Consider the following 26,268-nt stretch of genomic DNA (forward strand, 5'->3'; position numbering starts at 1 on the left):
TGTCATTGTTGGCAAGACTGCATGCTAACCCAACTATATTCTCAGCTCAGAACTCTAGCTTCCTACTTTTCTCAGCCTACAAACGTTTTTTTTTTTTGGTAATCTACAATATTTTCTTGCATTCATGCTCATTAGAGAGTATTTTTTCTTTTATATTGTTTTGTATTGTGTTTCCCAATTTGTGACAATCTCGTAGCATACTACCATGTTTCCCTTATTTGTGATATGATGTCATTTAATCAATTTTGGTGATTTAAGATGATCTCCTTTTAGGTAATTCAAGAACATTCTGACCTTGTATCCAACAAATAAAGAACAAATCTAAAAGCCAAACCAGAGATATGTGAATCTTCTATGCCACAAGTATACACGATGATCCCCAAACAAAGCCTATGTACCAAAAAAAAATCATGTAGTGTCAAGTTTCAAACCAACAATCATTTTCTAAAGATCAATTCACATGTAACAGAAGGATTTTAAACTGATTTGCAATCTTTTTTACTATGATGAATTAACAGTTTTGAAGGGTTTCAGCAGATTCTGAAAGGCAAATCAAAAGTCATGTCAAAAGTATTGCAAGCACATGCTGTACGTGGTGAAAACTGAAAAGTAACCCTAGTTATCAGTCACGCATCCAACAACAAAGGAAAATGCAAATTTTACACTCAAAACCTGCCGATTAGGGCAGAAGCACAGAAGAGATATAAAAGGATCAAATTTAAAATGTTAGCTGTCATCAAGAGCCAAATAGTCGATGCATTACTTTTTACCATCATGCTTTCAAAGAAACAAGCTATTTGGAGAAACCTATTTTTAGATGACCTAGAATGTCTATTGTTAGTTTGTAGTTATCAATAATATAACTAAGATTGCACAGGTTAGAATTAGTATTAGTGGGCAGAATTTTGTACTAAAGGTTGCTTTGGATGCAAGAAAAATTTATAGTTAAAGAGCTACAGATAACTTTTTTATTTTTTTCTCAGGCAATTGTTTGGATAACATTAAAAATTAGTGTTCTACACACGTAGCGTGGGAGTCATTTAGTCGAATTTAGTACACCTATCTTGCTTATAAAGTTGGGATGTTTGGTTATTCTACTTTTATGAGTTGAATATCACTTAACATTTACTAAAATCTTTGTATTGCAATAGATGTTAGGTTGCTCAATGTAGCTTTGAATGCAACTACTGTGTTCAGCTTACAATATTCCGTGTTTAGGTAACTTACAGATAGAGATTGATATACAAAGCATTGCATTCTGTTTTGTATTATCATATAAAAAGGATTAAAACAATAAAATTGCATCTTTTAATTTCAATCAAGCAAATATCTCTGTGAAAATAACCCAAAAAATATCATAATCAGGATCAAGCTACAAACCTTGGAAGCAACAGAAACATGATCTTTAACTCCTGATCTTCCCCCCATGACAACATAATCACCCAATCTGCAAAGTTATAACAGCGAAAAAAGAAAACTGATAACAAGTTGCACTCAAAATTTCACATGTCATACAATTTGTGTATTCTTCACAAGAGTTGACATATGCGAATAGAAAGAGAGTTCCTACTTCCTCTTAAATTGCAAAAGCCAAAAGAAAAATCAAAAGCAATTGAGAAAAGTTGCATACGTTGCGGATCCTGCAATACCAGCTTGCCCACAAATCATGCAACACTGTCCAATGACCACATTGTGTCCAATCTGCAAGTTCAACAGGCTACCAATCAGATCACTGATACAGAAGCATTCAAAGCAAAAGTCATCCAACATAAAAGAGACTACACAAAAATAAAGAATGTCTTCATCAGAATCTCCTCAGTGAAAGCAATGGACCTGAACTAGATTATCAATCTTTGTGTGATCACCTATTGTTGTATCTCGCCAGCTGCAACAGTGATATTATCGACATTACCATCTTTTGTTACAACAATTTATCCATAAGCACATTTATAACACAAGTGCGTAAAATATCTCACTACATTTAATGTTAGTGTAGAATTGATTAAAATAATATGTTAGTAATAGATACATGATTAATCACAAACCAATCCAGGCCAAAAAGGAGGTGGATAGGAAATATTCCCACGACTGAACTGAGAGATTAGGAGCACTTCACCTGCCTCTGTCAACACATGTATTGGCTCCTATTTCCACGTGGTTTCCAATTCTTGCATACAATAACTGTATTAAATAGCCAAAATATTGTCAAGTATCATAGTAAATAAGAGATGGAATGAAAATAATCTGCAATGTATCAAGCCAAATATAACCTGGGGTTTCTTCACCATTACACCCAGTTCATCCACAAAATGACCAAATCCTGTTCATCAATATGCACCACGTAAAATTTGACGTCTTTTATGCTCTGAAGACATAAGCAAAATCAAAAAACCCTAAGATTAAAACACAACATCATCCAAGTTTGATAGAATCAACTCCAGTTAGCTATTATAATCTATTTTTTCGTGGATTAATGCACTAAGTAATGATATGTGTGAAATCCTCTGCCATGTTAACGTAATAGCCACAGTTGAATGTGATAAAATTGATATCAGTATATGGAATAGGTCTACACATACATATACGTATGTATATGTATATACATATACATACATATATGCATATATTTGATTTCCTACACATACTAATATCAGATAAGCTATTTGATACTTTATGATTATGCCCATTTCTTCTCTACATGTGCAGTTCTTGTGTGTAAAGTTTTATATATATCTTCTCTTTGGTGTAAATCTCTATTTCTATATATGTAATGATATGAAAGACTTTATATTCTTAAGGTAGATATGACCACACTATAATATCTTAATATTAATATTTGAATTGATCAAGTAATTAATAGAAGAATAATTATATATGATAATATCTTGTTTACAAATGTATTGAAAAATAAGTATTATAATTGATATGCAATGGGAATAGAATTCGATTGCCTTGGTTTTTTATCGTATTCTATCCATCGCATTTATATATATGTGTCACAAGTTATGAAGAAAGACGTGACCCATTTGAAGGACTATCCCGTCGGTTAGTACGACGGTGAAGACAATAGTAAAGATGCTGCATGGTAATGGAAATCCAAGGTTAAGTAATGTGCCGACAAATGAATGTTATGATTAAAATAATTACCGCCGACTTCAACTAATCTCGATGTAAGGGGTAATGAAAAATAACAAGTAGTTATTACAAGATATTAAAATTGCTCAACTTATTTTAGTAGAGTGTGTGTATATATATATGTATGATAATAATATATATATAATATTATATATGTATGATAATAATATATATATATAATATTATATATATGTATATAATATATATACAATCAATGAACAATCATATAATATTGTAATAAAGTATAGATACCCATAATAGATCTATAGACACAAATTATTTAATTTCAATTTCTCACACGGCTAACATATTTAACATTGTGTTCTTGCTCTATTATCATGATAGACTACATTAAATTGTTGCCCCAAAATGTGTTGGAGATCATGATAACAAACGTATCATGACAGACTACATTAAGTTGATGTCCCCGTGTATGCCGAAAGTCATGATACTATCATAATGGATACTATATTAAGGTGATGTCAGTAAGATCATGTTGTTATCTGATTGACAATATTTAGTTGTTGTCCCACAATGTGTTGGAGATCAGATAACTCATCCTTCTCGGATATATAATAATATAATTGTTGATAGGCATATTGGTGTTGATGCTAGTGCTCATATCACAAGGATGTGAGATTGTTAACATTGTTCAGAATCAAACCACCATTTTGTGAGATGGTTGTGTTGTTTAAATCCTCCCCCACTATGAGGGAGTGTTGATGAAATAACATTAGTTGAATTACATCTGATTTGATGGATATACGTTATATCTCTAATATGTCATTCTAGGAATATCATATTGAGATGATGCCTCTCCATATGCTTGAGAGCATAATGTGTTCCATAAATCCTCCCTAGCTAAGAGGGAGTGTTAAGGTTGTACCTTCAATCCAATTGATTCAATCTCAAATACATTATTGTTATTGGTAAATCATCATTTCTTATATATATGTATTCATGTTATATAATGCATAGTATATGAGATATATATATTATACATATTATTATTTTTGTTAATATATTATTATTAATTAAATGATGATTAAACCATAGAGACCTGTCTCTTCATGAGACATGTCTCCTCTGATATTTATATGAGATCCAAATCTGCATTTGAAACACATCAATATGATGAAAATGTTATTACATTTGCAGAAGCAATCCCAGTTACTCAACATGCCAAGGACTTAGAAAGAGATATCAATGATCATCCTACTTGTTTTAAATAACAGGGTGGTCTCCAACACAAAGCAAGTTCATATCAGATTTACAGTTCAAAAATATTACTTAGGCTTCCTATTTTTTGTTTGGGAACTAGGACTTGGCATGGGGATCTCCAATCAGTTAACCATAATCAGGGTCAACATGGCGTCATTTGGTAAACATGGTGTCAATTTTGTTAAAAATTCTCTACTTAATTTCTTACATAACTAAAAAAGACACATCAATATGTATGGCTAGAACTGATTATATTTTATGTAGTCTGTATGCATTTAATAACTCAAATGAACAAATATAGTTATGGAATCAATCTTCCCACTCTCTGCCTGCAGGCTTTCAAAATGGTTGAGTAACATGGTGATAGAAATGTAGTGAAATTAGGTATTTTACATCCTATGGAACAGCAATTGGGAAATGAATCAAAGAGGTCTGTCATGATTCAGGATTAATCTCGAACAGAATAATTGGGCTACTCACTGATTGCTTTCTTGGTCAAACAAATAAAATTGTAATATTGTTCAAGCCAAGAAAATCAATTTTGTACCCAATCTCCGTTCTACCACCTTTGTGGCTATGAAAATGATATTATTAAAAGCTCAGATCATCAACCCATATTCACATGCATTGTATTAGTGTTCACTACTCAATTTGATAAAATGAATACATCAATTAATAATAGAGATGACAATGCATACCAAATACAGGAGTAATATCTTTAATCGCACATGAGAATATTACAAAAGAAGACAAGAGATGGTCAGCAAGGAATCAGAGTCGATCCAACTATATCATACTACATTCCCTGACCCTACACAATCTATTTAAAATGACCCAATGGTTGCCAATAAGAACCTAACCATCAACCAACCTAGGCTTATAAGTATCCAAAGCTGACAAGCACTTACTATGAACAATTATTTAATACATAGTTGAATAGCCAATATTATTGAACTATACTAATAGAGATTGTATGCTAACAACATCATTCCCCTCCACCCAAAACAAAAATTTGTCTTCACGATGACAAATAAACATCAACTAATATTAGGGAAGACTAATGAGAAATTGTAGACAGACTTGAACATGAACTTGGAAGTGTACATTGTCACCTGGACCTCTAATGTAGTTGGCAGCATTGAGGGTATCGAAGCAACACCCCCAATAGAATCAAGTGGCAATGCCCCTTGCAAGGGTATGGAGGTAACACCCCAACCTAGGTCAAGGGACATGGAATAACAAGTGAGAGCCCCCCTCACGAAGCTCAAATTAAGACTTTCAAAACCACACAAACCTTCATGGCACAAATTATTTTTGTGAAATTTTAAGAGCCAAAAAGAATCGCCAACAAATCTAGAAAATAGAGATTTTAGTAAGTTTTAGCCAAAAAAGATGTCATCAAGGCAAAAAAGTAGTTGAAGAATGCAACCTGAGGGTGAGTGCTTTTGTTGTATGTAGTATCCCTGTCATAAAATAGATTATTAATCAAATCATTGTTAATGGGCCGATTGATTTAAATTATCTCGGACCAATTATAGTTTTGTTTCCGTAGGTAAGTTTAGCCATCGGTTATCTTTCTACACCCTCGGAAAGTTTTCCTAACGGGTATTTAAGCACGGCTTGTAGGAAGTTGTAGGTATGCAATTTGGATTATTTTCTTTGTACTGAGAATTCCTGTTCGAGTTCTTTGTTGTTCGCCATTTCGGAAGTGAAAGACCTTCCCTATTTGGTTTGTCCAGTTTCAGTGGGATTCAACCCTCACCCTATTCCATCACTTGTAACACTTCACTCAGATCTGGCAAATCGGAGCACCATCTTTTGGCAATGTTAATTTGAACGATTGTTCATGTCTAATCTCAATTCTTGTTTTGGCTTTTAAATTTGAATCTCTAAGTTTATTGCATGTCTGAGCATTTCTTCTCTATCTATAAACCATCCACTTCATTCAATACAAAGTCCATCTTCCTGTGGCTACGTTACCTACCGTACGGCCCCCTTGCCCTTTGTGGGACAACTTCTCTCCCTACACTGTACGGCCCTACCATACAGCCTTCATTTTGCCCTTCGTGCATCGTCCACCATCACTATACTATACGGCCCTCATACAATACAACATTTGCATACAACCTATTGTATAGATATCATACCGTACAGCCCTCACATTTAACCCACCGTACAGCCATATAGTACATACTATACAGCCTTGCTATCACTTGTTGTTGCCACCGTATGAACCAGCATCTTTATCCCATCATACAGACTCCAACCTAGCCTATGTCGTACACCCTGCATACCGTACGGTACTGGTCTTGAGGGCATCCAACCAGTCACTGGAGGTTGAGAACATTATAGTGGTATCAGAGCTTTGATCCTGCCAGCCTGTGGACAATAAATGAGAGTGTACAATCGAAAGAGAAGAAGAACCCATTCTGTTGATAGAATGGCTACCAAATCGGAACCCACAGTTGTTGAACTCGTGGCACTACTGAGAGAACTTGCAAGGAATCAAGCACAGATCAATGACACTCAGTGGCTCATGGAAGAAACTCTCAAGAAGTTGGCAAATAATAAAATATCTGGTGAACAAAATGGTCACAGTGCGGACTCGGTGTCGAGTAAAGAAAACCCTCATCTAGCATGCTCTTGACCTTCCATGTCACCTTTTCCCCCACAAATGGAGGCATCACACGGAGGGAAGCAACCGACCTTTGAAGAAATGCAACAACAGCTGAGAGAAGACTGGAGGAATGCGAAAGGAGGAAGATATATCCTACAAAGATTACACAAATCTAAGGATGAGATATTTGGGAGGCAAAAACCGAGGATATTTTAACGATGATCTCAAAAGGAAGTCAAGTAAAGTAAAAGGAAGTTAAGTAAAGTAAATTTGTCTCCACTTGACGGATCCAAATCCATACCTAGGCAAGCGTGGGTAATGAAGGCTGATACTTTCTTCCAACTTAATCCTATGCTAGAAGAAGAAGCAATTAAATTTGCAATATTACACTTGGAGGGAGTTACGCATGAGTGGTGGCATCACGGCACCATCACACTAAGGCACGATCAAATAAATATCTATGCGTAATTCACTGAGAGATTGATAGATCAATTTGATAGTAAAAATTCGGAACTCAATTTCAAAGATTTGGTACAATTGAGGCAAATTGGATTAGTTGACCAGTACATTGCGGAATTTCAAAAACTCTCTGTTTTGGTCACGGACATTTCTAAAAGAAGACGAATAGTGCTTTTCATGGACGGATTGACAGAACCACTAAAGGGTTGGGTAAAAGGATTCAATCCTGCCACCCTATCACAGGCCATTAAAAAGGCAAGGAGTATGGCATCATCATCAGCGTCATCCTCACGAAGTTACTCACATTCCAAACCGTCGATGTTTCCAAGGGACAAAGATAACAAACCTCTATCAAGAAAGCTGTCGTTGGACGAAGCTACCAGACAGGAGCTCCATAGGAAGAAATTATGTTTCAACTGCAAGGGACCATGGGAACCTAGGCACAAATGCCTCAGGAAAGGAAAAATCCACTACATTGAACTCGTGTCTGATGATGAGGACAAACAGGAAGATATAACCTCCAAAGACAACCAACCCCACGAGGACACCAAAATGGTTAGTTTGAACCATACAAAAAGAATTGCAACATTGGTATGGCGTAGAGGAACTATCGCCCTAGCCGGTAGCTCGAGGTGCACAATGTTTCGTATACGGGGAACCCTTCAAGGACAAAGGGTTATGGTGATGCTCGATAGTGAGGCCACTCTAAACTTCCTAAACTCATCTCTAGTGAAGCGAAGAGGTCTACCTAGGGAAACGCATGCAGGATTCTAGGTCAAGATTGCCGGAGGGAATCTTCAACCTTGCACACACCTTGTTCCTCAGCTAAGTATCACAATGGCGAATCACACGGTGACCAAGGATTTCTTCATAGTGGGCCTTGATGATATGGAGCTTATCTTGGGCATACAATGGATGGAGACACTTGATGAATACACTCAGAGCTTCAAATGGATGGACTTCAATTTTGTTGTTGATAGAAAGAAAGTTGTTCTCTGTAGAATGGAAAATGAAGGTCTAAAGAAAGTTTCCACACATCGGATGGAGGCAATTTTTTGGCGTGATGACATTGCTTGGGCTGCACACTATTTTGTCTCAGCAGAGCCTATAAAAGGGCAACAGACACCTCCCCAGGATGATCTCTAGAATATCTTGAGTGATCATGACAAATTTTTCATAGAAATTCCTCCTAGCATACTGCCTCATTGAGGGTTTGAACACTATCGAGCTGGAAGTAGGAGCCAAGCCGGTCATAACCACACCCTACCACCATCCCAAGAAATTCAAAAATGAGATCAAAAAGACGATTCAGGAACTACTTGAGAAAGGATGGATTCGTCCCAATTCTAGCCCTTTTGCATCATTAGTGGTATTGGTCAAAAAGGACGAAACAATACACATGTACATGAGCTACCGTGCGTTGAACAAAAGACAATAAAAATAGATATCCCATTCTAAGGATATATGAGTTGTTGGATGAATTGCATGGCGCAATCTATGTTTCGAAAATAGATCTTCATTCCAAATACCATCAAATCTACATGAGGGAAGAAGATGTGAAAAAGATAGCCTTCTATTGTCAGTACGAGCATCATGAGCTTCTGGTCATGCCATTCGGATTAACGAATGCAGCTATCACATTCCAATCATGCATGAATCGCATCTTCAACAAACAATTGCATTAAGTACTTACTGGTATTTTTTAATGATATTCTTATTTATAGCAGGACATGGGAAGAGCACCTGAAACATCTGGATCAAGTCCTAAGGATCATGAAGGATCAGTCTTTGTTCGCCAAGCGATCCAAGTGTAAATTCGGTATGACAGAAATATTTTACCTGGGGCATGTTGTCAGTAAATATGGAGTTCAAGTCCATCAGGAGAAGATTCAAGCTATCCTTGATTGGCTTCCGCCAAAATCACTCACGGAATTATAAGGATTTTTTCGACTCTGCAGTTATTACGGGAGATTCATTAAAGGATTCTCTCAGCTCAATGCACACTTAACGAATCTGACAAGGAAGGGTTCTTTCCAGTGGAATGAAAAGGCGCAACTCACTTTTAATAAGCTAAAAGAAGCAATGAGCACTTGTCCCATACTTGCATTACCGGATTTCACTCAACCGTCATTCTGGAGTGCGATGCATCCAGAGAAAGCATTAGAGCGGTATTGATGCAAGATAGACACCCCATGCCCTATGAGAGCAGGAAGCCTACGCAAACAGAACGCTTATATTCCATTTATGACAAAGAAATGTTGGCCATCGTACATGCACTAACCAAGTTCCGGCAGTATCTGGTGGGTGCCAAGTTTGTCGTTCATACGGATCACAATAGTTTGAGACATTTTTTAAAGCAATGGGACTTGAACGAGAGGCAACAAAAATGGGTAAGCAAGGTTCAAGCTTTTGATTTTGACATTGAATATGTAAAAGGAAAGAACAATGTGGTTGCAAATTCTTTGTCCAAGAAACCCTCCATCTACTTACTGACCCAAATTTCAGCTGGCTGGAAAGCACATTTGTTAGTAGAATATTCCAAAAACAAATTTGCCTGTGAACTAATGGATGACAACACCCAGGATGATCGGTAAAAAGTGGTGGATGACATCATTTACTATAAGAGTCGGATATATTTAGTGTCGGAATCCAAATTGCAATAGAAAATCTTTAAGGGGGTACACGACTCACCCTTGGCCGGACACTCATGCTTCCTCAAAACTTACAGATGTCTCAGGGAGAGGTTTTCATGTGAAGGTCTTAAAGGAGACGTATTGCACTATGTAAGAGAGTGTGTGGTCTACTAGCAGAACAAATTTGAACATACTCTACCCGTCGAGTTACTACAACCTCTGCCAATTCCAGAATAGAAGTGGGAAAGTATCTCGATGGATTTCACAACTGGACTTCCCAAGGTGAATGGAAACGATTTTATCTTCGTGGTGGTTGACAAAGTGACAAAGTACGCACATTTCTTCGCCATCCCCTTAGATTTTCAGGCCACACAATTTGTCGATCTGTTTTTTAGAGAAGTCTTTCGTCTACAAGAGTTACTGCAAAACATTTTCAATGATTGGGATGGGCAATTTATCAGCCTCTTCTGGATGTTTCGGTTGGCAAGGACAGAATTGTCACCCAGTACTAGTTACCACCCTTAGACAGATGGACAAATGGAGATTGTGAACAAGTGGCTCGAAGCTGACAAAAGGAGCACCAAACAGGGTCCAAGAAAAAGCGAGAAGCAAGAGCAGAAAAACCAAGGCAAGAACTAGGGGTCCTTCCTTAGCAAAAATAAATCGATCACAGAAGGGTATAACTGCAAGCAATCAAGAGCCCTGAATCGTCTCTGAGAACCACTGGAGGGGTGTTGTTGCCTGGAAAGACTAGTGCAATGTCTCACAAATCTAGAGTGATACTGGATGACCTTTTCACACCCCGTAGCGAACACAAGGGGGAGAAAAAGGTATGATGAGCTGATCAGAGGTATGACACTAAGATAACAATGACTAAAGGGTATGATCACAAAGCTGGGAGGCCTCCCGAAGGTAAAGTGCAAGGTACCGCCGGTCAATGTAACTGAAGAATGCTGAAAGAGAAACAATCTCTAAATAGGCAATAAAATCTCCCTCTAATCTAATAGTAGATAGAGCAATGGAAAATAAAGTGAGTCTCATTCTCAAACTTTGCCAAAGTACACAGCTGACAAATCCAATCATCTCTATGCATTTGGTGTCAGTTTGGGCTGAAGACGGTGGGAGTCAACTCTAAAGGAGCCCAGCAACATACGTAGCGAATGACACCAACATCGAGATAAGTAGACAAGGCGAACAATAACCCCATCACGAATCTCCAGAAAATGCTCAACATAGAAGGCCATCCTCAGACATAACCCTCCAGGAGCATGTCATGTCCCCATATTTATACATTTTACTAATAAATTAATTTATAATATAATATAAATAATAAATTATATTGTAACTTATTATTATATGGTTATAAATATAATATAAAATTAAGAACACATTGATCAATATAATGATACAATTATAATGTGATAAATAAATAATAATTATCAAAATATAGATATAAACTATAATTTTAATAAACAGATTATTAAAATATAGTGCGACTAAAAGTTGCAACCCAATATGAATGGCCACGAGCTCACACCAAATGGGTTATATAAGAGGATGTTCAAGGAGCAAAGAAGGGATAGAAAGTAGGAAAAACCATAAAAGGATGGGGAAGATACAAAAGCGAAGAAAATATTAAGGAGGACAGAACAGACAGGAAGATAGGCAGCGCCAAATAGAGACGAGATGAGGAAACATCAAGTATCGTTCTAATATTCCCGTTAATACATCCTCAATGTTGAATCATATGTGGAAGATCTGTCGTTGTCCCCGTTTGAAGTAGAGTTCAGGATATCCGGCATTGAACAATATTGAAGTAAAACACCAAGATTCAAGCAATGCTCAAATCAATCCAACGTGGCAAGTTTGCTAACGTGGGCATTTAAAGAGAGTTAAAAATCATTTCAAACATACAAGATGTCTCCCTAGCGCTACGATTATTGGGAGACGATATTTAGAAAGGAATGACCAATAAACACCAAACATCAAACAAAGGAGCTATTAAAGTCAAGACCAGAACCGAAATACTCTAGCGGACGATATCGTTTGACAAGCTAAGACCACAAGAGGAGATTGTTTAAACACCATACAACTATCAATCGATGGAAATTGACTTGGGAATTCTATGGTTAGTGCAAAGAACCATAATCGAAAGGGGAGAAAAAACATAAGAAGTCACCGTACAATACTGCGAGCCATTACAATGAGCATTGAACATTACTAGTTAGGAGAATACAATTTAAAGAAGGCAAGCATTTAAGAAGAATCTACGGCAGGGAATGGGACGCAATATTAGAGATACCAAAATGGAAAAGCAATAAACAAAATACACCCTCTACATTAATGTCAAAAATCCATGATGGTGCAACCAGCTATAGAAACTAATACTCAAAAGTCAAAGCAATAAAATTATTAAGAATCATGCCATCCATAAACTATATTGAGCTACATGTCATCCATAAACTATATTGAGAATCATTCACATTGATTATAATACTCCCTATTCATAATAGCAAGAAGTAGGGACAACAAAATAATTCATAGTGTTAACCAATCAGAGTGAGCAAGTAAAATTGCAAAACATTATTATGCCCAGTGAACATCTGGCAGAGACAGTAGAGACTTGTGGGGATTACTGAGATACTAAAACAAAGAGTTACAAGAACGAGTCAAATAAGCAATTTCGAGGCACAAGGTCACAAACTATAAAGGAAAGACTCATTAGTTTTATGATTACTTGATTAATAAGATGAGAGTTTTATAGCTCTCATAAAGACACATCAAGATAGATAGAGGACATTCATTTTGAATGTCAGGTATCTCTCAAGGAGAACTCAGAGGCCAGAGGACATTCAGTATGAATGTCAGGATTCCAAATTGGAATCTAAAGAGAGGTTTATAGAGAATCTCTTAGAGACAATATATATTTAGTGGTCAAACATATCCATATGTCAGAGATAAGAGACTTGGTTAGAGGTGGGATCTCTACCAAGTAGTGTTACAAGAGATCCGAAAGAGGCCAAAGGAAGATGCTCTTTCTACATTAATTACCTAATCAAGATATAATTCTCACCGGAGGGTTAGGTAGTTTGAGAAGGGTCTCTTCCGAAGGATTAGGAAGGGTAGCTTGGGTATTTTTTAGATTAATATTTACTTGATACAATATTTCTAATATGTTTCACATAAAATTTTGATATTATGGTTACAAATTACAACATTCAAACCTAATCTCAAAGAGGAGATATTACAGAGGGTTACTCCAGGTATTGGTAATGTATTGTCTATAGATATCTAGTCTGACATGCTCATTCAACTCCTTACGTGAGGAGAGGAGGTGAGTCGAGGCATCCAACGAGAACTAATGGAGGAAGATGATCAATATCAATCCCAATCGAGCTCAATAGAGAGGTGGCCTGAGCGTACCAAAAGTGAGCTCTAGTGCTAGTATCAGAGCTCATAACCTTCCAAAGGAGCAGTAGGCCAGGTAAGAATATTTGTGTCGATCAGCAATCGACCCCACAAAATCACGAAGGCAATGGAGAAACCAAATCAAATCAAATATGGTCGCAAGTCTGAAGGGATGAGCACCGAACTTGGCTAAGATAATACTATGAGGGGTGAGTCTATGACACTTGATGATACGTTGTAGAAGCAAAGTCTAAATGATACGTTGTAGAAGCAAAGTCTAAACGTGCTCGATCGAAGCCCAACCCCAGGCAAGAAGAGAAGGCCCCCAAACCATGAAGCCATATAGAACTGTCGGCCATACCAAGGAGTCCAGGAGGGATAGCTTGAACAAAATGTCTTGTAAGTGATGTTTGAAGCACTGTCTCTCAAGCATGGCAAGAGAACCCATGCCCTTACTGACTCTAGACTCGATAGTTGATCTCATACTGAAGTGGACTCCAAAGAACTTCACCCTGAGGTACATGTAACAAGTAGTCTCAATCTCCTGTCCTTGTAAAAAAAAGTGAAGATGAGCAATCTTCAAGCAGTTGAAGACCATAACCCGAGGGTACTCTATCTTTATGCTTCAGGTAGTCTTCCTCAATGCTTCGGGTAGTCCTTTTCAATGCTTCGGGTAGCCAGTGCTTCAGGTAGTTCTCTGTCAATGTTTCAGGTAATCTTTCTTTATGCTTCAGGTAGTCTTCCTTGGTGCTTCAGTAGTCTTCCTCAATGCTTCAGGTAGCCAGTGCTTCAAGTAGTTCTTCCTCAGTGCTTCGGCTAGTCTTTCTTTATGCCTCAGGTAGTCTATATGGTTCAGATCAGAAAGACAATATGGTCATACGGCTTGAGGGTGATGAGAGGTGTTTGTATGACTGGTTGGAGATGGTCGTGCGGTATAAAGCAAGATGGTCGTACAGTATACATATGGCCATACAGTTTGTGTGCAACACAGACAGCCGTACGGTATTGATTGAGGTGTTTGTATAGTTTGAAATGCAGTCGTACGGTGAAGTATGGGAGTTGTGTGGATGGGTACAGAAGTTGGAGGGTCGTCAGGGTGATGGGTTGAGCTGCACTTTGAGATCCCAGAACAAGTGAATATATTTACCAGAAATGCCAATTAATGCCAATACAAATATTGAAATCCAATCACAGATATATAGATATATGTATTTGCAAACAAAGATGGTGTGAGGATTTGCCAGATCCAAGCAAGTAATACAAAGACAGAGTATGGTGAGGGTTGAATCCCAACGAAACCAGATTAGCCAAGTAGGGAAGATCTTTCACTTCTGAAATGGCAAACAACACTGAACTCCAACAGGAATTTGCAGTACAAAGAAATAATCCAAATCGCATAACAACTACTACCTACATGTCGTGCTTAAATAGAGAGTTTACAAAGATAGCCAACGGCAACTCCTACATAAACAATTGAAATAAAAATGGGTCTAAGATATACTAAATCAATCGGAACCACAAATACAAATTTTATTAACTTGGGCCCCATATTAATTAATTACGGTAACTGATTAAAGGTCATTTTATTATATTATTTAAATTATGGGACCAATTAATTAATTAATTTAATATAATTATTACATTAAAATTTGGGGACATGACAAATCCTCCCTACCCAAAGATTGCTTTCCCTCAAGCAATCCATCATCAAACAAAATGCCAATAGCTCCAGGGTCCTAAATCAAATGCGCAAGCGAGATGAGTGAAATGACATAAATCATCCATAGCACCACATTGCCATGAAACTTTCGTTACATGACTCTGATATAAATATTGTCATGTCCTGAGTCACCAGGATCCCAAAGATGCCAATCATAAATTACATTGATGTCATCATGTTCATCAATCTCTTCTGGAAACACCTAACTTAGGCAAACCTCTTTGCTTTCGCACAAAAGATCCTCATACAAAAAGATTGCGGTTATACATGCGTTGAGCACGGTTGGAGGATAGACTCCATCACCAATCAACTGTAGCAATGGTTCCTACAAACAACCTTCGCCCTATTCTCTAGGCTCATGATTTCATTTATGCGACACCAGATTGTTATCCATGCCCTACTCTAAATTAGCAGTCTTGCTCTCATTCCACACACTAAGAGCATTATTGGTGTTCATTTCAACATTGGTTTTGATGTTCCCACCAGGATCCCAAACCAAACACATAGGAGAAATGAGTGAATTGTCATCAAACCTCCCTTGCACCACACTATCATTAAGCATCCGCTACACCACTCTGATATAAACATTGTCATAGCCTTCAACAGGGTCCCAATGACACAAATTGATAAAATCTTTCACGTCATGTTCAAAAAGCTCTTTGGGTATGGTCATGCACACAGACGTCAATGTTGGCACAATTAGCCACTAAGACAATCACAACGACCACTATTATATTCCTGACGGAAGAAACCTTGACGAAGAGAGCTTCGGTGGTGATAATGTCAGCGAAGGGGGGCTCAGCCTTGAGTACCTCGGTGACAAGGGCTTCGACGAAGAGTGTCGCAATGATGGGAGCCTCAGCAAAGAGTACCTCAGTGAAGGGAACCTCGACAGAGAGTAACTCAGCGAAGGGAACACAGACCATGAGTACCTCGGCGAAGGGAGGCTTGGCAAAGAAAGCCTTGATGCAGAGTACCTCAGTGGCAAACAAAATTTTAGCTACAAATAAAACCTCAGTGGCACACAGAACCCCGACTGAAGCCTCGATGATGGATAGAACCTCGACAATTAGCAATGTCTCAATGGCAACAAACGTAGCCACTACGACAAGCGCAACCAAAATGACAAACACACAATGATAAAGAAGATAGCGACGACAATGTCAACGGACACAACTACGGTGATGGATACAAACTCGACTTCAATGTCGGACACGACAACACTGATAGACACAATGACGGTAACAGACATGATGATGGACTTAGCAACAGATACGACAACGGTGACAACAATGGACACAATGAAGATGATGGACATGGCGATGACAACGGTGACAAACATGACGATGGACTCGGCATTGGACACGTCCGCGGTGACAACAATGGACACAATGACGATGACGGACATTGCAATAGTGACAACAATGGACACAATGTCGATGACGAACACGGCGACACAAATGGTGATGGTGAGGAAAACAGACACAACTACGATGACAGACATGTTGACGATGATGACAAAAAACACAACTATGGCGACAGAGACAACCATAGTGACGAGCATACAACCTTGGCAACAAACATGACCATGATGATGGACATAGCTTTGATGACAGTCACAGCCTCAACAACAAACATGATAGACACAGCCTCGGGGACAAACACAGCCTTGATGACCGATTGAGCCTTAGCAACAGACAGCTTCTATGATGGACACAACCTCGGCAACTGACAGAGCTTCCATGATAGATAGTGCATCGGCAACAGGTACAACCTTGGGCACAACTTCAGTGATGGGCCCAACTTGATCTATCCATGTCTTCACAAGATCCATGCAAGCAACATCTTCATTTTTCAGGTGTTCTCCCATGTTGGTGTAGTAGAAAGATTTAGCAAATCCTCCTAGAGTAGCCCTGTAATCATGCCTTCATTCTCCTCACGTAATGCATCACCCTTATCGTTGTCATCCATTTTCTCCCACTTGTGTAAATGAGATATTAGTTTTTCTTCACAATGCTTGAAAATATTACTGACCAATCTATATGTTGCTATAGAGGAGATACATTCTAGATTAGGAACAACCCACAACATAGATGTGATGGGTTGGGATATTTCATCCATCTCTTTAATGCACAAAATCATAGGACTCTCCATAGCAACTGAAATCTTAGTATCATGATCTTCCTTGATGGTGACTAAGAATTGATGAAACATATCATGGACCAAATTTTGCAATTCGAGATCTAAGATGAGGTTACATTGACATTTGCACAATTCTCCAATACTGTAGATCTCCTACCAAAAGGGTCACTACTGAAGTCATCAAGACTGTGAAAGCTGTCAACTATCAAATGCAATATCTCTATCATGGTGTTATCATCATACGGTGCTTTAGGTGCCGAAATTCTCAAGACCTCACTGAGACATGCTGCAACTACCAACCTTTTTTCCTTGTCATGGTGTCTCAAAAGCTTGGGTTGACTTAAGGCATTCTTAATCGGCGAGAGGATTCTCTATATAAATCTTGAAGGTAATTGGCTCACCTTACACATACTTCCAATATATTTAATGGAAGATGAACACTCTTGCTAAGCTCTTTGCCAATCTTTTGTAGTGCCTTCAACCACCACTCTCTATCATTGTTCGGCACCATAGTGTGATCCAAATACCAAAATCTCTCAATAATCCCAGCATGCTGGCAAGATCACTGTAATGTCCCGTTTCAGGACATTTTTAGATTTTCCTTTTATTTTGTATCTATTTCATAATATTTCCTCTCAATGTTAAATTTTATATATATATATAATATATATATATATATATATATATATAATATATATATATATATGTATGTATGTATGTATGTATTTTTCATAGTCACAACTTTTCATTGATAATAATTATATTATATTAAGAATAATATAATTATATTAAATATATATATTTATATTAATAATATTATTAATATATATATTATTTATATAAGTTTAATAACATATATTATATATTTATATTAATAATATTATTAATATATATATTATTTATATAAGTTTAATAACATATATTATATATTTATATTAATAAGCTTGATTATATTAATTAATATCATAAGATATATTATATTAATAATTATATTATAACATATATTATTTTAATAATATATCAACTATATATATTATATTGTATTATAATACTTTATTAATATAGTATTGTTGTATTTAAAATATATTGTAATCATAATATCATTATTTATTAGATTATTATTTTATTCATATTTTCATATTACTATTTTAATACAATATATATAATATGATATTAGTATATGAATATAATATTACTTATTTATTATTTTTAATATTATTATTAATATTACTTTATATATAATACTTATTTATTATTTAAATTATATGTCAAAATGGGGACATCACAGTCCTCCCCTTTCGAATTTGCTTGCCCTCAAGCAAAATCTTTCATACATAAGCTCTATCATAGACACAAAACATATTTGCATTCAAAAGACCAGAAAGATTTATGAAATATACATGAATGAAAACACAAAGCATACACAATGAAGACAGATGAAGACACAAAGCAAACACGATGCAAACAAATGAAGACACACGTTATGCAATTCCTTGATTGTGAACCTGCAACAACAAAATCATTAGTGCACATTTATATATAAATTTTCCCCATTAGGATTTCCTTATATCAATCCTTTACAAGGTATTTATGGTCTCAATTTAGTGACTTGTCAATCAAAGTACAGTTCATTTTTTAACTACTCATTTCCTAAGTACGGGAAGAGAAACTATAATAGGGTGCCCTATTACCCAATCATGGGCCTCACCATTCTCCCTCATTATTGCTATCTCTCTCCGATCATCATCTCCAAGATAGTGCCTTTGTATGATGTACCCTGGGGTATTCGTTCCACCGTAGGCCTTACCTAGTACCCTTGGATGATGCAGCCCAATGCCCATCTCACCATAGGCCTTACCTAGTACCTCTGGGTGGTGTCACCCAACCCATTCCACCACAGGCCTTATCTTGGATGACGATGACTAACATTATAATTCATTAAAGCAATTACAAGTCAATCAAGATTTAAACTTAACTGATTAATAATAATGTTTGTAATAATCATTTCAATTATCAAATGATATTATTATTTAGAACCATTAATTATATATGTTTATAATTTCATACGAATACATGTACATACATTATAAACAAACATAACATAATCCTTCATTTTAATAACAAAAATTAAATAGCATAATACTTAAAATAGAAAAAATGAATCATACCTTATTTTTACTTTTCATATGCTATGGTGAACCTGTTTTAAATTTACCTCATTTAACCCTTGCTTGGTAGGCGATGGGTCCCATCATACCTGCTTCAAAATCATTATATGATGGTGGAGCCAAGCTGATACGGAGAACAAAATTTCCTTCTAAACAATATCTCCTTTAATCATTTTCTGTGCTTTCCTTGTTAGATCACATTCTTATCAATGTTTTGTATTTGCTCCCAATGGTTTTGGACTAGTCAAGCCCCTTAAACTCTATTCCAAGTGTTGTCTCCCTCAAATTCTATTCTGACAATCTTGTAATGTCCTCAATTAGGACATTAGGTTTTAAAAAACCTGAATGTGGAATATTTTCTCTTTTTCTCTCTAATGATCCCTTGTTTATAGTGGACCATTTTTCATAATTTTAATATTGACCTACTCCGATAATCTTCTTTAAAATACATCTGAATATCTGCCACTTCGTATACACGGCAATATATTTTCCCACTAACAACTTTGGTGGAGATCCTTATATCTAACTCTACCAATCCTCACATGCAATACAATCTCCCGATAATAGGGCCAAACAAAATTAATCTGCAAATATCTCCCTCCTAGGTCAATAATAATGTTCTCTTTTATTTTGATAAATGGATTTACTCCTCATGCCGAAATTTGATGTCTATTGTTATTAATGATTTGAAGTCTTCAATATATCCTTCAAAATCAAATAACATCTTAAATCCTTCAATAGCTCATATAGTCTGGACCCACAAATCAATATTGCTGTTCAAAGAGCAGAATCACGTTTTTGTGTTTTAGCCTCAGATTTGAAGCTATTTTTGAGCAGCAAATGACGTTTTCCATATCTAAATTTTCCCTCAAACCATTTCTCATAATAGGATAGCAAGTTTTCATCTTTTTTATGCATTCATGTGAAGCCAACAGCCCCCAAAACGTCCAACATCTCCAAAAAACGACCCAGATTTTAATAATTGTAGTTTCAGCATTTCAATAGAGAGTGTATACATTGCTTGAACTGTGAGAATTCCTCATTTTCTTTTCTATCACTCACTCGACTCTATGTCTAATCTCCCTCCCTCAAGTCACGGGAATGGGAATGAATGGTTATGTTCTCATATCAATTGTAATGAATCCTCTTCACTCGTCACTTCCTTCAGTGAATAGTGCAAATAATATCTAATATACAATGTAGTAAGAAAATAGAAGTGATTAAATCTCCTTCTAGAGGGACTGTCACTGGCTTTCTTCATATATTCTTTAAATATATGTATTTTCTCCATCTTGATACCACTATAAAGACTCCAAATCAGAATCCTTCTCAATTCATTTAAATCTTCCAGCTAAGAATTAGATTTAAATGTCCTTTATTAAATTCCTTAAGTCTTTCTTTCTTCTTCAATCATTTATATTGTGATCATATGTATATAGGCTGCAATCTCTATTACAAACTGAGCTTTCCTTATATGCCTATGCTTTCCTACAAACTCTTTATCTTGCTATCTTTGTTTCTCATTTATATCTATTTTACTGAACAAAACAAGATATTCAAAATCTGGAATAATCATTCAACAGCACACTTTCTGATCTGTTTCAAAACATCTCTGCTATCTATAGAAAACCTTCAAGAGTCGACCCTTTTTCTGCAAGAACTTTGATGTATATCACACAGTGTCTGTGGAACATGTCTCTGTGATTTATATGTTTGAAGCAGCAAACTTCATTATATTGAAGCTTGTTCTTCAACCTCAAAAATACCTATTTGAATTTTCTTCCTCCTACATTGCACACCTCCTTTAACATTCTAGAAGTATATTTATAATTATCGAATAGAGCCAGTTTTGCGACAGCTATGAATGGTTTTAACCAGCCTGAACAAATTACCTCTAAAAATGACGTTTAAGTATTTGACAACCTTAATCCATGAGGCATGATGATTTAATCACAACGTTTCATCAAGAAAAGACAAAATACGATACTGAACAATATAGTTAGCTGAACATTATAATTTTTTGAAAGCCTGATAATGAACCATACTCCTTTCATTGGTAATGTGCCAACTATTGATGACTGGAATGGTCAATTTATTTGTATTCAAATACACGTCTGCATATATACCATTTGTCTGCTTATGTCAGTCTGCACATAGAAGTCTACATACGCTTTGTGATTCGTTTTTTTATCAAACTGGAACTATCTTAGGGCCACGTACAATAATACAAAATTATTTGATCATTATCTCTGGTCTTTAATGTTTAACAGGTTGGCAAACAGGCAGCACCTGATAAAGTTTCAAAAGGCTGACAAGCTTGTCAGCCAGATCCCGATACTTTGCGAAATATTGAGACACAAATCTTCTTGAATTTGAGGTTGTTTGTTTTTGTTCTGTTTGTCTTTTTCTGATTTTGTCTTTATTTAATCTTTATATGCTCAGACAAAAGAAATATCATCCACTAAATATTATATTGATAATGCTTCACCATTTAATTCAACTTTCTTCAATTTATCAAATTTACACAAATGCATTCTTAATTTATTATGCTGTTGACACCCTGCTCATACAAATCTCTGCCAGTAGCATGCTGTCAGGTTTGATTGACCTTCTTCATCGTAGAAGCGCATATATGAATATTTTAGAATCTGAAATATTTAGCGCATATATGAATATTTTAGAATCTGAAACAAATATTTCTTGACTGCAATGTGCTTGTTATCAATGACATCAACACTATCCTCTGTGATTGTTCAGCGTACTACTATTTGTTTTGACTCCCTTATTTGTGCTTCAATGGTTTTCCACTTTCATCTATGATTTTCCCTATTATCCTCTATTTTATGTTTGCATTCACTATTTTCCACAGGATGGCAAGATCAAGCTCTGATACCACTTGTAATGTCCCATTTCAGGACATTTTTAGATTTTCCTTTTATTTTGTATCCATTTCATAATATTTCCTCTCAATGTTAAATATATATATGTATGTATGTATTTTTCATAGAGTCGCGACCTTTCATTGATAATAATTATATTATATTAAGAATAATATAATTATATTAAATATTTATATTTATATTAATACTATTATTAATATATATATTATTTATATAGGTTTAATAAAATATATTATATATTTATATTAATAAGCTTGATTATATTAATTAATATCATAAGATATATTATATTAATAATTATATTATAACATATATTATTTTAATAATATATCAACTATATATATTATATTATATTATAATACTTTATTAATATAGTATTGCTATATTTAAAATATATCGTAATCATAATATCATTATTTATTAGATTATTATTTTATTCATATTTTCATATTACTATTTTAATAGAATATATATATAATATGATATTAGTATATGAATATAATATTACTTATTTATTATTTTTAATATTACTATTAATATTGCTTTATATAAAATACTTATTTATTATTTAAATTATATGTCAAAATGGGGACATCACAATCACCAGCTCTGATAGCACTGTAATGTTTCGTTCTAGAGTTGCCTTATGAAGTCCCGTACAAAAATTTTGCTATAGCCCTTTTTCATGTTGTTTTCATTGTCACTTTATTTTCCATATTTTCAACAACATCCCACAATATGTTTCAGGTAGTCGTGTCATTTGCTTCAAGTAGTCTGGTCGTGCACTCCAAGTAGTATCCCTCAGTGCTTTAAGTAGCCAGTGCTTCAGGTAGTTCTGGCTCAGTGCTTTGATTAGTCTTTCCCAATGCTTCAAGTAGTCTTCCTCAATGCTTTAGATAGTCTTTTTCAATGCTTCGGTAGTCTTCCTCAATGCTTTGGGTAGACAATGCTTCAGATAGTTCTCCCTCAGTGCTTCGGGTACTCTGTCTTTATGCTTCAGGTAGTCTTCCTCAATGCTTCAGGTAATCCTTTTCAATGCTTTGGTAGTCTTCCTCAATGCTTCGAGTAGCCAGTGCTTCAGGTAGTTCTCCATCAGTGCTTCAGGTAGTTCTCCATCAGTGCTTCGGGTAGTCTTTCTTTATGCTTCAGGTAGTCTTCCTCAGTGCTTCAGGTAGTCCTTTTCAATGCTTTAGTAGTCTTCCTCAATGCTTCAGGTAGCCAATGCTTCAGGTAGTTCTCCCTCAGTGCTTTGGGTAGTCTTTCTTTATGCCTCAAGTAGTCTGTACAGTTCAAATCAGAAAGACAATATGGCCGTAGGCCCTAAGGGTGATGAGAGGTGTCTGTACGCCTGGTTGGAGATGGTCATGCAGTATGGAGCAAGACGGTCGTACAGTATGCAAATGGTCGTATGGTTTATGTGCAACACAGGGAGTCGTACGGTATTGATTGAGGTGTCTGTACGGTTTGAAAAGCAGTCGTATGGTGAAGTCTGGGAGTTGTGCAGATGGGTATGGAAGTCACAGAGGGTTGTTGGGGTGATGGGTTGAGCTACAGTTTGAGATGCCAAAACAAGTGAATATATTTGCTAGAAATGCCAATTAATGCCAGTACAAATATTGAAATCCAATCACAAATATATAGATATATGTATTTGCAAACAAAGATGATGCTATTGCTTCATTATCACTCACATCATCAAGATACGCTCCTCTCCTCTGGGCTGTCTCTACAGCATCTAATCTGGCTGCAATTTGTCTCAATGTATCCAATATGGCATTGTCAGCATTTCCTCTACCTTGAACCATCTTTACAATCAGGTTCTTGCAAGATCGTAACCCTCTGCAAGTTGTAGGTCAAATCCTCAGATCTGCTACTCCACAACCAAATCAACTTAGGGTTCTACACGATCAAAACTCCACAAGGGCGAACCTCAAACTCTAATACCACCTGACGCAGGGAGAAGATGGATACTAGGGCCAAAGGCACACCTAGCTACCAAAGTCACCTGCAAGAGTAACATAGCGGAAACACAACACAAAGAACAACAACCAAAGGAGATCGAAGAGTAAAACACTTTATTGATTTATCAAATTATCAACATACATGCCCAACTGTAAGGCCTTCTGGGTTACGGCCAACATTACAATTCAAACTTTTATCTTCAATGATGATCTTCACATTCCAACTCCTAGTGACTCTTCTTGATCGAGCTACTACCTTCATGATGATCCTTAAGACTCTACCCAAGACCCCTTTAAATACTTGCACGGCCACAAGTCGACTCCCAACAAATATTAAATGCAAATACAAAATTAAATACGTGCAAGGTCAGCTCAAACTGGAACCAGACACAAATAGCTCAGCCAAAAAGGGACCAAGGCAAAATACTGGCACTTGGCAATACTAGCACTCGGCAACGCTCAGCACATACACAAACTCGACAACCATAGAGCACTCGATATCAACCATGAACTCGGCATCAGCTACATAACTCGGCAGCAATAGAGAACTTGGCAACAACTAAGAGCTTGGCAACAACAAGGCACTCGGCAACAACTAAGAAACAAGAAACACGTAGGATAGCAATGCAACCCAGGATGCTCCTGCATCAGAAATGCCTCATAGTCCTCAATTTGCAAATGAAATAGGCCACAAAAAGAATTTATTTAATTCTCTATAATGACCTCTTGCTTTTGATTATATACCCTCGAGTCATATAGGTAAAGCTAAAGCATACATATATTTATATAGGCTAATAGTATTGGTTAGCTTAATATATATAAACTTGAAAGAAATCTCTCTATGCTATTGAATAAATCTTAAAACGTAAGGATTGACTCATTGAGTCATGATAGGTTCTTATAGATTGTCATACTTATTAACAATATTGTTTGGGTTCTTATAATTAAAATATATTAAGTCATTAAGATATATATAGTTCGGATTGTAATTTAAAAATACATATTGAGTCATTCGGACATGTATATATTTTATATAAATATAATTCTGATGTACTTCATATTACAAGTATATAAATATAATTCTCTAGTCCTTTCCTTACTAAATATTCATCCTATAGATTCCTAGTATAGATGAGTTTCTTATCTAGTATAATGTTTTTATATTCTTCTTTAGTAAATCTGCCATCTATCCTTTTATTAATAACTCTCTGCATCATTGCATATTATGTCTAACATGGGTACATATTGTAGGAAATGATCTTAGTACTTAGCATACCATTTCACAAGGATTATCGATCATACCTGCCTTTTTATTCAGTTTGGTTATTGTCATTGTTGATGGTATTCTCAAATAGTATGTTCCTATCCCACTTTCCCTGCGTTGAGAAGATTCTTATCTTTTATTCCTCTTATTTTATTCGATGATTCTGACTTGATTGTCCTCAACCTATTTATATGTCCATCCGATTGAATGGTTGCACCTTTACATGATATATCCTCTCTTAAGAGATTACGCACTTTAAATAACTCATAATTGGATCTTATTATTGTTAGTCAACACGATTCTCTCTCAAAAAGAGGACGTCACATCCTTCGAACATGAAGAAGCGCAAATGGGATGTCTTCAAACAGTTGAAGACCATGACGCGGGTTTTACCCAGGTTTACAGTGCGTTGTCTCGAATCATTGAAGGAAGCCAAGTCATCTAGGAGATGGTGAAGTCCCTCTGGGGAGGAGGCTAGGAGAACCACATCATGAGCGAGAAGAAGCATGGAGATCATAACCTGGAAAAGGTAACAACAATCACCAGGAAGCAAGAAGTCCAAGAGAAAAGACTCGAGATCGTCAATATATATGCTGAACAAAGCAGGAGAGAGTGGCCAGCCCTGCTTCACCCCAATGGT

The 26,268-nt window shown here is 36.1% G+C and overlaps 1 protein-coding gene across 8 annotated transcripts in view; it reads right to left on the reverse strand.

Annotated features, from left to right (window-relative positions):
* LOC149535399 (putative UDP-3-O-acylglucosamine N-acyltransferase 1, mitochondrial) overlaps window positions 1–26,268 on the reverse strand; it is a 212,211-nt gene that overhangs the window by 87,700 nt on the left and 98,243 nt on the right. For all 8 annotated transcript variants that reach the window (XR_016357009.1, XR_016357006.1, XR_016357007.1 and 5 more), the window contains exons 4-8: window positions 2,271–2,320; window positions 2,117–2,181; window positions 1,834–1,885; window positions 1,631–1,701; window positions 1,381–1,447 (exon numbers count right to left, since the gene is read on the reverse strand). Coding sequence is in view for 4 of the 8 variants with exons in the window: in XM_089804577.1 (XP_089660703.1) it covers window positions 1,381–1,447; window positions 1,631–1,701; window positions 1,834–1,885; window positions 2,117–2,181; window positions 2,271–2,320 (305 nt within the window). In the remaining 4 variants the exon portion in view is untranslated. The remainder of the gene's footprint in view (window positions 1–1,380; window positions 1,448–1,630; window positions 1,702–1,833; window positions 1,886–2,116; window positions 2,182–2,270; window positions 2,321–26,268) is intronic.

This window comes from Cupressus sempervirens, chromosome 10, assembly GCF_028749045.1.
Source record: "Cupressus sempervirens isolate cs-2001-9-10 chromosome 10, ASM2874904v1, whole genome shotgun sequence".
In the NCBI taxonomy this organism is placed as follows: domain Eukaryota; kingdom Viridiplantae; phylum Streptophyta; class Pinopsida; order Cupressales; family Cupressaceae; genus Cupressus; species Cupressus sempervirens.